The following is a 12,013-nucleotide window of genomic DNA, read 5'->3' as shown; positions in this document are numbered from 1 at the left end:
CATATGTCCACTACCCTTCCCATTGGCTAATCAGGGTGATATGCAAATTAACTGCCAGCCAAGATGGCAGCCGGCAGCCAGGCAGCTTGAAGCGAATATGAGGCTTGCTTGCTTCAGTGACAGAGGATTCCAACGTTCCCCGCCTGCTGCTGCCGGCCTCTGAGCTTGCAGTTTGAAACATTGTTACAAATATAGAAGCTAAACAAAACCCCAGAAACCTGCTTTCAGCCAGCCAGGATCTCAGAGCTGGAGTTGAAACAGTGTTTCGATTATAGAGCCCAAACAAACCAGATACCTGCTTTTAGCAGCCAAGGCCTAAGAGCTGGAGCCAAGCCTCAGAGCTAAAGCTGGCCCAGAATAAAAAAAGAAAAAAGAAAAAAAGGAGCAGTTGGGAGCTTCAGTCACCTGCCAGCCTGAAAACAGTCCTCAGCCCCTCACCCAGACTGGCCAAGCACCCCAGTGGGGACGCCCACCCTGAAGGGTATGTGACCAGCTGCAAACAGCCATAATCCCCTCATCCAGGCTGGCCAGGCACCCCAGTGGGGACCCCCACCCTGATCCAGGACACCTTTCAGGGCAAACCAGCCGGCCCCCACCCATGCACCAGGCCTCTATCCAATATAGTAAAAGGATAATATGCCTCCCAGCACCAGGATTAGCGGAGCCGCAAGGCTTCCCAGCACCAAGATCAGCATGACAGGGGGCAGCGCCCAAACCCCCTGATCGCCCTGCGGCTCTGTGTGTGACAGGGAGCGGGGCCACAACCTCCCTATCCGCCCTACTCTGTTCGTGACAGGGAAGGTGCCCCAACCCCCTGATCGGCCCTGCTCTGTGTGTGACAGGGTGCGGCGCCCTAAACCCCCCCCCCCCCCAATGGGCTCTGCTCTGTGTGTGACGGGGTAGAGCCATAACCTCCCCATCGGCCCTGCCCTGAGTGTGACAGGGTGCGGCGCCCCAACCCCCTGATCCGCCCTGCTCTGTGTGTGACAGGGGACGGTGCCCCAACTCCCCTATCCCCTATCAGCCCTACTCTGTGAGTGACAGGGCGGAGCTCCTCAACCCCCTGATCGACCCTGCTCTGTGCATGACAGGGGGCAGCACCCCACCCCCTGATTGGCCCTGCTCTGTGCATGACAGGGCGTGGCGCCTCAACCTCCCCATTGACCCTGCCTTGAGTGTGACAAGGGGTGGTGCCCCAACCCCTCAATCAGCCCTACCCTGAGTGTGACTGAGTGGGCATTGCAACCTCCTGATCCTCCCTGCTCTGTGCATGACAGGGAGCGGTGCCCCAACTTCCCAATCAGCCCTGCTCTGAGCCCGACCAGGGGCTGCACCTAGGAATTGGGCCTGCCCTCTGCCACCCAGGAGCAGGCCTAAGCCAGCAGGTCGTTATCTCCCGAGGGGTCCCAGACTGCGAGAGGGCACAGGCCGGGCTGAGGGACCCCCCTCCCCCCCGAGTGCACAAATGTTTGTGCACCGGGCCTCTAGTAAAAATATATTTTAAAAAAGACAGTTGCTTACCTATAGCAAGAGAAATTGGCAGTTACCAGGGACCCAGTGAATGCTCAGGTAATTCACTGCTTTTCAGATACTCAGCACTGTCCTAGGGACTAGGAAGAACAGGGAATGGCCAGAGAACAAAAGAAATGTAAGAACCCTGCTCTCAAAAAGCTTGTGGTCTAGTTGAGGAAATGGTATAATATCTACAAACCATTTTGAGAATCAGACATGAACTAATGAAGTGCTAAGTTGGGCAAACAAATATTTAGTGATATAGGAGTTAGAGAAGAGTGAAATTACTGAGTCATGATTATTAACGGGAAATATCCTTGAATCCATGCTTATCCGTGTGGCTTCCCTCTGGGACATGTTAACTCTTCTTACCACATTTCTTCCCTTTCTCCTCTTTCTCCCCTTCCTTCCTTCTTTTTTTTTCTTCTCCCATTTTTCCATCCAGGTCTTTTCTTTTCTCCTTCTAATTGTTTCCTTCTATTTACCTTCTTCTTTCCTTTTCTTTTCCTCTGTTCCTCATTCCTCACTTACCTTCTTTCCTTATTTCTTCCATACTTCCTTCCTATGTCCATCTCCCACTCCCTTCCCTCCCCAACACCCACTTTCTGTATTTCTCTCTGCAAATGTATCTGTGTGCTGAGGCCATGCTTTGCCCAGGGATGTGAAAACTGTGCACTACAGGCAACCAGTCAGTTTACCCTGTGGAAGGAAATCTGGGTTTACAATCAGCTGCTCTGACAGTACAGCCTTGACAAAGCCTATGCTGGTGTCCTTCTCTGCCTCAGACAAGAACCCCCAGCCCCTCGGCTCCCCTTGCTTGATGTAGAGCCAACCATCCTTATAATAAAATTGGTTCAGGTCTGCTTGTGTCAATTTACACATGTGCTTAGAAACCTGGCAAGGAGGCAGTGAACTTGGGTAAGAGTCAACAAATCAGAAAAAAATTCAAGCAGACCTTACAAATTACCAACCACACAAGCCCCTTTGACACATGGAGCCTTTATTCCTTATTATCTTTCCTTTTTTCTCTTTTTTTAAATTAGAGAAAATTAATCCTTTCTAAAAGAATATATGTTAGACTTAGAAATTTTTAAGCATGGGAGGGAGGGATGGGATGGGATGGGAGGGCTCACTGACAGCATCAAAGGCTGAAAATACACAGCCCCTAATTTCTTGAAACAAAAGCCAGCTGGGTATGAGGGTAATAAAACTGTTTATGACAACCTTCCTCACCTTCTAGACCACCAAATACATGATATGTGGAAAACTGAGATTTCAGAAAATGGAAATGAAATAAGTGAAGATATTTGTACAGTAAAAATTCTTTGGCCATAAAGTAAAAAAGGAAGACAAATTGAATTTTCTCTTGAATTTGTATTGAAAATCCAAAATGGAATATGTCACAAAAGTTATTTTGTTTGGGTTTGGAAAATGTTTAAAAACCATTAACCTAACCTGAAAGCAGATTCTCCTTGAACTTTCTTCTGGCATGAGATACAAACATCTTTAAGGAAATACTCCAGAATTCAGCTGAGGGCCTCATTAAATGGATATATTAGATAGACTTTCATTTGAGCTGGTCTGTTCTATAATTGTGACACGTCCCTGTCCACATTATTTACCTCTTCAAGGCAGAATCAGGCTATCACTGCGCAGTACGGACAGCAACTTAGAGTTAATTACTTTTGAGGACACTAATTTCCATCATATTAATTTCTAGCTATGTCAAAATCTGAGGAATGGCTAATTGGGTGTTCAAAGTAAGAATTCAGAAGCATTTCAAATCCCAGTTTCACTACTTCACTGTGTGTCCGCGGACAACTTATTTAACATCTCTGTGCCTCAGTTTTTCCCTCTGTATTAAATGACAATATATAGACGCATTCGGGACAGTATCTGGCACACAGTAAGTGCTAAGTGCTGGCTGCCATTTGTTTTGTGCTTAAAGTATCCAAAAGACCTACTACATCCTCTCAGTTTGAAATCTTTGTCCCAACCCTAGTGGGCAGATTAATTTTAAATGTTTGCCCAAAGATGGTGGGGCCAGCACTCAGATCCAAGTCTTCAGATCATTCAGTGAATTTTTCCCCCATTTCTTTGTCTTGCAAATGAGAAAACACCCAACAGATAAAGTGATTTAGACAAGGTGGTGAAGCTGTTTAATGGTTATACCAGGAGTAGAATCCAACCTTTTACCTCTATGTTTCTTTCTTCCAGCAAGTGATGAGTTTGTTTGCTTGTTTAATAAACTTTCTATGAGATAATGCACATAAAGCACTCATTCCGTGCTCTGTCCACAGCGAGGACTCAGTAAATGGCAGCTACCTTTCCTCTGCTGCCTTTGTGGTTGAAATTAGTTAATGTCAGGTCAAGAAACCATGGAAAACAAGATTCCCCATGATCTGCTTGCTGTTTTGGTGAAAGGTTCCTGTGGGGTTCATTAGCATGTGAATGCATACAAGCCTCTTGAACTGGGCATTTTCAATTTTTTCTGTTGATGTTGGGCCACTGGGCCCTAAATACTCTGAAGTATTTGTAAAGTTAGTGGCCCAGGAAACAAAGAGAGTCGAGTCAGCCAGAAAGAAAGAGAAGGAAAGGTTTAATCTGTGTCCCCGGGCGAAAATCCATGAGCCCCAAAGGCAGGGCCAGTGAATTAAAGCCAACAGGGAGGGAGGCATTTCTTTTTATACAGGTGTTTGGTGAGGGGCATGGGGCATGAGTTGAGGAAGTTCCTGCTGTGGGGGTCATCAGGGGGTCATCACGGTATTCAGCTGAGGAAGTTCCCACCACGGGATCGGCATGTTGACCTGTTAGGAATTCCAGGGAAGGTCCATTATCTCCGTCCCCATCTGCTTTGCGGTGGCATGTATTTGTGATTGGCACTCGTGGTTCAGAACAAGGCCAAGGAGCCTGGATCTGTACCCCAGCTCCACACTTACCCTGAGTTACCCTGCACGAGGCACCTAATCTCTCTGGACCTCAGTTTCTTCATTTGTAAATTATTCCCTCCTTTATGAGAGTGTAGTAAGATTAAAGAAAATGTTTTCTTTGTCAGAAAAGAAATATATTTTTATTGATTTCAGAGAGGAAGGGAGAGGGAGAGAGAGATAGAAACATCAATGATGAGAGAGAATCATTGATCGACTGCCTCCCACACAGCCCCTACTGGCACTCTCCTTACTCAGAAGAGTCTGGCAACGAAAAGGTTCTGGGTGATAGTTTTTACACATTTTACAACCAGCTGCAGGACTGCTGGGTGGCATTGCCTGACCTGATGACCCCATCTAGCCTCCAACATACATGTTATCTTCAAATCAGGTCTTTATTTTACCCTCAAGAATTCAGCTTTGAATTCTTTGAACCAGGATGGCGGCATAGGTAAACTTTACACCTGTACTTGCTGCCTCCCACAACCACATCAAAATTACAACTAAAATGCCTAACAACTTATCATCCAGAACCTCGGGAAAGCTGGCTGAGTGGAAGTACTACAACTAGAGAGGTAAAGAAGAAAGTGCACTGAGACTGGTAAGTGGTGCGGAGGTGCAGAACGGGCTGGCACCCAGGTGTGCCGCTTTTTTAATCAGGAGGGAGATACAAACTCCCACTTGCTTTGAGCTCCAGTGCGGGCCGAGACTCTGGGGGACCCAGACACATACGGGGAGAAACTGGACTGTCTGGCATCAGGGCAGGAATGTGAGGGTGGCTTTCTTCCAGACAGAGGTGTCCCCAATGGTCATTGTTCCTGTGCTGGGACCTCCCCAGTGCAGAGCTGACTGGCAGCAATTGCTGTTTGCTTCACCCTGGAGATTCCCTGAGACCCCACTCTACCCAATTTATAACCCCATCCAAGCTGTGCACAGCAGCTTTTGCATATGAATGGCCTGTCCTTTCTCAACCTAAAATCTGTCAAACAAGCTGCAGCTGGGTGAGGGAGCCCCAAAGCTATCAAAAGAAGGCTCAAGACCAACACCAGCACCAGCCTGCCTTGCTTCACAGCTGGGCCTCATCTGGGCACTTCCAAGCCTGATACAAAGAGGAGGAATCTGCAGATCTTTCTGTAACTCTTGCTGGGTGGCCCCAGGCAGTGGCTGGCTTTGCACCTCCTTGGAGATCCAAGAGCCAGTGTACCCAGTGGTCAGTGCAAGATCATACCAGATTACAACTCTTCACATCCATAAGTGACACACTCAAGGGGCAGACTCAGTGAGCACCAAAGTTCCACTAAAGCAAGTCCTGCCCCATAAGGGAGCATCCTGCACAACAGCTCTTCCATTGTAGACACAAATGGTCCTCACAGCCAACTGGCCTGGAGACCAATGATGCTAACAGCAATCAAGGCTTAACTATAACAAGACTGTGCACACAGGCCACAAAGGGGTGCACAAAGAGTGTGTCCACCTCAGGTGATTGGGGAAGCTGAGCCACTGGACCCTATACAACACTTACTACACAAGGCCACTCTATCAACTCAAGGAGACTTAGCAGCTACCCAATACATAGAAACAAACACAGGAAAGCAGCCAAAATTCGGAGATAAAGAAACATGTCACAAATGAAAGAAATGGAAGAAAGCAAACTACTGGATATAGAGTTCAAAACCACAGTTAAGATTCAAGTTACTCAAGAATCTTCTAGAAACCTCTGAGGAACTTAATGAGACCTTCAAGGATCTTAGTGAGAATGCCAAAAATATGGAAAAGGACCAGTCAGAAATTAAGCATACACTGACTGAAATAAAGAATAATATACAGAGATTCAACAGTAGACTAGAGGATCCCAAGAATCAAGTCAAAGATTTGAAGTACGAAGAAGCAAAAAAAACCCAACCTGAAAAGCAAAAAGAATAAAGAATCCAAAAATATGAAGATAGTGTAAGGAGCCTCTGGGACAACTTCAAACATACCAACATCTGAATTATGGGGGTGCCAGAAGAAGAGAGAGAGTAAGATATTGAAAACCTATTTGAAAAAATAATGACAGAAAACTCCCCCTACCTGGTGAAATAAACAGACTTACAAGTCCAGGAAATGAAGAGAACCCCAAATAAGAGGAATCGAAAGAGGACCACACCAAGACACATCATAATTAAAATGCCAATGGCAAAAGACAAAGAGAGAATCTTAAATGCAGCAAGAGAAAAACAGTTAGTTATCTACAAGGGACTGTCAGCTGATTTCTCAACAGAAACTATGCAGGCCAGAAGGGAGTGGCAAGAAATATTCAAAGTGATGAATGCCAAGAACCTACAACCAAGATTACTCTACCCAGCAAAGCTATCATTTAGAATTGAAGGTCAGATAAAGAGCTTCACAGACAACAAAAAGCTAAAGGAGTTCTTCACAACCAAACTAGTAGTGTATGAAATGCTGAAGGGTATTCTTTAAGAAGAGGAAGAAGAAGAAAAACATAAAGATAAAAAAATTATGAAAACAAAGTGACAACAAATACATATCTATCAACAAGTAAATCTAAAAATCAAATGAATAAAAAATCTGATGAACAGAATAAATTGGTGAATGTAATAGAATCAGGGGTATGGAAATGGAGTGGACTGACAGTTCTTAGGGGGAAGAGGATGGTGGGCGTGCGGGGAGAGATTGGACAAAGATCTTATATGCATGTATGCAGTACCTATGGATGTGGACAGTGGGGTGGCGAGGGCCTGGGGTGGGGTGGGAACCAGGTGGAGGGGAGCTATGAGGGGGAAAAAGAGGGACATTTGTAATAATCTGAATAATAAAGATTAAAAAAATATATCCTTAGATCTTCTAAGTTGAATGAAAAAAAAAAGAAAAGAATTCAGCTTTTTCTTCCTTCCTAATGAATAGCACAAGGCTAAGGGAGGTGGTAGTTATGCTAGAAACAAGCTTATGATGGACGGGCTGTCACCTTGGTCTGCCAGCTTCTCTATATTCTTTGCTTGATCTGAGGGAGGACTGCTCATCCTGTGCTGTCCTACAAAGAAAGAAGAGAGTGTTAATGTAAAAAAACCATTGAAATCTGTATAGATTTTTATGAGTTTATTTGAGCCAAACTGTCGACATATGCCGGGAAGCAGAACCTCAATGAATTGAGATAATGCTCTGGAGAATGACTGGTTACATTTGTATTTATACATTGCAATCAAAGGAAAGGGATGTAGGTGGGTTACATGAAATTCTTTGGTGATGGACTAGAGAAGCAGGAGAAAGCAAAGCAGGGAAACCCCTGGGACTGGATAAAAAGTAAAATGATAGACACATACTTAGGTGGGTGCAGAAACAATTAACATGATAATGAAGGAATTTGTGGTATCTGTCCTGTCGCCCAGCACATTAGGTTGTGCCCCAAGGGGCCCAGAAAAAGAGAAGTTACAACTTACCCAGACATTTCAAGGGTATGTTATTACAGATTCAAAAAGACAGAAGGCCTAGGATGTAACTACCCACCATAACTGCTTTTAGTTAAAATTTAATTTCAGACCATCCTTTGTGGTTACTTTAGGGCTCTGAGTTTGCAAGACCACCATGCAGGCCTTTCCTGAGCTTGTCAGGTGAGCATGTGACCCCTTTCGTCCATAGGAGCTTGTTTGGAGGAGAACTTGGCCTTAAAGCTGAAGGAAAACTGCCTCCCAGACCAACTAGAAATGGAGTTTGACAGCATATCTCCCTGTACTTATTTCTTGTGTCCTAGGAACACAGATCTTGAACCACTTACCACAAAAGGTTTGATATTAGTGTGTTACATCTATCAGCATTAACATATGGTATATATAGAAAGTGTACTTGTGCTAGGCATTGTGCTACATTTTATGTATAATTCAATAACACTGGGAAGGATATTGTTATTTCTATTATACACTCCAAGAAACATAATTACAGCTACTCAATGACCTGTCCAAAGTCTCACGGTTTGTTAGAGGACTAGTGCAGATTAAAATTCAAGCCTGTCTGATTTAAGCTCTCATTCTTAACCCAAATATGCCTAAACATACGAATTACCTGAGGTGACTGTTAAAATTAGATTATCTGGGCCATACCCTAAGATCAGCTAAATCAGAGTCTCCAGAGAAGGGGTTAGATCATTTGTTTTTTTAATAAGTACCCCAGGTGCTTGATATTTTTAAATAAACAGCTGCACCCGTGAGTCTTCACCCGCAGCCGACTACAGTCCTGGGGAGAGCTTATGGCATGCCAGTGCTCAGGTCCCAACCACATGCAGCAGGTTCATCCCAAAGTCTGTCTTTCATAAAACAGTTCTGCAATTCACTCCGGTTTCCCAGCTATAAAATGGAGAATGTAACAGCTGCCTCGCAGGTCTCAGGAGTGTTGTTTGAATGAAGTGAGGACGCTGGTGGAGGTGTTTTGCACAGTGCTCATTGAAGTATGCTTGTCAGAACCACTGTGAACCTTTCATCATCTGCTTAGTAGGCTTTTGTGAGTTGATCTGAGAATCTAATTACCCATTTAGCATGGTTTTATGGGGAAATATATTCAGATTTCAAAATAATTCACACGAAAATTTTACAGTACAGTTGATTTCAACTTTTAGAGCTACCACTACTTAAACTTTTGTTTTATAGGCCCAGAAATATTGAATACACCATGTGAAATCTTTTCCATGTGAATATTACTAGTAAGTCAACAGTTGATTTGACTTCCTGGTCTCTTTGATCTCTCTTTAAAATTAGTCTTAATAGTGTTAAATGAAAAGTGTAGACTCTCAAATGGAAAATAATAATCGGTCTGATTCATCGAACATTTCTATGTGCCTCAATCTATGCTAAGCCAGTGGTCTTTACACATACTAATGAAATGTTGTTACTCCCACTTGCTGAGGCTTAGAGAGACTATCTTGGTAGGGGTCATCTAGTGCGTAACAATAGTAGATAGAAGATTCAAACAGAAATGTCAGACCCCCAAACCCAAGGCCTTAGTCACCTCGCTATATAGGAGCCTCCCCCATGCACAGTGAGGAAGCAAGCACAAGAAAACAAGAGCAGTGGCTGTGTTCGAGCAGGATTGTGGTTAATTAGCTCTTTTTTTAAGAGAAAATAAATTATTGGTATGAAAAAGTATGAAATTTAAAAATTGGTAGAAGAAAAAATTGAATTAAAAAATCTACCTAGATTTTATGACTAGATATCAAGACTTTTACCCTAGCTTGTTTGGCTCAGTGGATAGAGCGTTGGCCTGCGGACCAAAGGGTCCCAGGTTTGATTCCAGTCAAGGGCACATGCCTGGGTTGCGGACTTGGTCCAATGTGCAGGAGGCAGCCAATCATTGATGTTTCTATCTCTTCCTCTCCCTTCCTCTCTGAAATAAATACAAATATATTTAAAAAAAGAAGATTTATTGCTGTAGGTTTTGGGTTTTATTTTTGTTCCTGATCCTTTATTGTGTTCTGGTCCCAGTGAAAGTTAAAGGTAGAAAAAGAAGTTAGAGAGTGTTAAGAAGCCTACCCATGTCCTCACTACCCTCATCGAGTTTAATACAAATGCTGCCACTTGTAGAGCAGAGTGAGGGCACCAGTGGTTTTCTGGGAGTGGTGGTAACTTACTCGGAGCTCTCTTAAATCCCTCCCCCTATCTCCTTTTATATCAAGGGAGGGCTAGTCAGGCCTGGCACTGCCAGCAAGGGTGCCACCATCTGAAGGGTGAATCTGGAATTTTCTGTCTGTTTGCCCCATGCCCCACACCACCAGCTGCTCACAGAATGAGAAAGAATTACATTCAGCGCTTTCCTCAAGTTCCTTTTATAAGGACCTTACTTGACAGCCACACATAAAACCACATGCTGTTTATCGCACTGAAAAAGCTCATCCCAGCCCCTCGCCACCTTTAAGATGAGTTCCTTTCCTAAAACGGACTTTACTTCTTTTCTAACAGATATCTGCAAATGAAATTGAAATGCTTTTGATGAGGCTGCCTCGCATGTTTAAACAGGAATTCACAGGCGTGGGAGCAACGCTGGAGAAAAGATGGAAGTTGTGTGCCTTTGAAGGAATTAAAACTACCTAACTCTGAAAAACAAACCTGACACACGTCTGGAAATGAAGCTGCTGCACCCGTCCAGGGCTGTGCAGTGAGGGCAGGCGGTTGGGGTTGTCCAGGGCAGGACCTCGGCGGAGCCATCAGAGCCTGACTTTAGTTGCATCTGTGGCGTTCTCTTGTGAGTGGAAATGTAATTGTGTACCAGTTCCCTAAACAAACAGAGCTTCTACACTGACAGGTCTGTTTCCTCTGCAAACCAAACAGTGATTCCACAATCATAATGATGGCAAAATCTTAAAATATGCTACATTTGAGAAGAGCTCACCAAGCAAAATATTTAAAGTTAATGATGGTGTAGCAATGGTTGTTGCTAGGCTACAGAGTTGTATATGTAATGTATAGCTAAAATCATTCAATGACATTTTCCTAAAAGTCTGTGTTCCTGTTTTAGCAAAAAAAGGGGGGAAAAAAGAGAGAAAAAAGTAATTTTACAGTGAGGAAAAATCATACCAAAAGAAAACTTGAATATGTGTCTGAACAGTTATTGTATTTTGTAAATTAAGTTATATGCTATTCCAGGGACTTTTGCCTTATTGAAGAGGCAGAAAATGTGATTGGACTCCTTGGGAATGCTTTATCAAGAATATTATTTTTCTAATGTAACAATTCTCCATCATAAGTTCTTTTAACATGGACTGCGTAACAATTTTCATAAAATGTAAATAAAGGAAAAACTAGTGCTACTGTCTTGTATTTGGTATGTAATATTCAGGTTTATGCATCAAAATAAACATTCAGTAAATATTCCTGTTACAAATTTTATAGCAAAGATATTAATTTTTTTCAATAAATATGACTTCTACCGTATTGGTTTTGTAAATTATTCTTTGTTATATTTTAATTCTTCCTTAAGAAATTTTCACATTATCCAGCCCATCTCATATCCCATTATTTACAAATGAATAAATACATGCGTGACATTAAGAGCCAAACATTATTTAAAACAGGAATATATAAAAATTGTGAAGTGAGAGTACTAAGGAGATCATATAACATTAGAGTGATTGTTTGAAAATACCAAGAAATAGCATCCAAAGACAATCAACATAAAATTTACCTTTGTTTTGTGTATTATGGGCAGTTATAAAGTAACCATTAGTTAATCTTATTAATTCCTGGATTTATTTATTTGTATGTTTGCTGGAAGTTACAAAAAAAATTAAAGGATTCATACTTGGATCAACAATCTAAACAGAATTTGAGCTTCTTCTTTTTCTTTTAATTACAAGTCAAATGGAGCTTTAAATTGTATCTCCTTCCTGCTTTCTTATATAAGAATCACCAAAAAGACAAGTATTCAAGATATTGATTAATTTTAAGTAAAACATTTTTTAGAAAAATAGCTGACAGTGAATGATCTTTGAAATTATAAAAAGAGGTTCATAATTTCCTATTGGATTATTGTCCTTGGGATCTTTTTATTGAGCCCTGCTACATTAAGGTACTTTTTGTACCTCCCATAAATAT

The 12,013-nt window shown here is 42.7% G+C and overlaps 1 protein-coding gene across 3 annotated transcripts in view; it reads left to right on the top strand.

Moving 5' to 3' along the window:
• Window positions 1-11,353, top strand: part of ENOX1 (ecto-NOX disulfide-thiol exchanger 1) — a 593,708-nt gene extending 582,355 nt beyond the window's left edge. For all 3 annotated transcript variants that reach the window (XM_081082747.1, XM_081082748.1, XM_081082749.1), the window contains one exon: window positions 10,382-11,353. In XM_081082747.1, the coding sequence (XP_080938873.1) occupies window positions 10,382-10,513 (132 nt within the window). In that variant the 3' untranslated portion in view covers window positions 10,514-11,353. The remainder of the gene's footprint in view (window positions 1-10,381) is intronic.
• Window positions 11,354-12,013: the final 660 nt, after the last annotated feature.

The sequence above is a fragment of the Myotis nattereri genome, assembly GCF_964212035.1.
Source record: "Myotis nattereri genome assembly, chromosome: 2".
NCBI classification, from domain to species: domain Eukaryota; kingdom Metazoa; phylum Chordata; class Mammalia; order Chiroptera; family Vespertilionidae; genus Myotis; species Myotis nattereri.
Note: the sequence above shows the minus strand (reverse complement) of the source record. Positions and strands in the feature narration are given on the sequence as shown.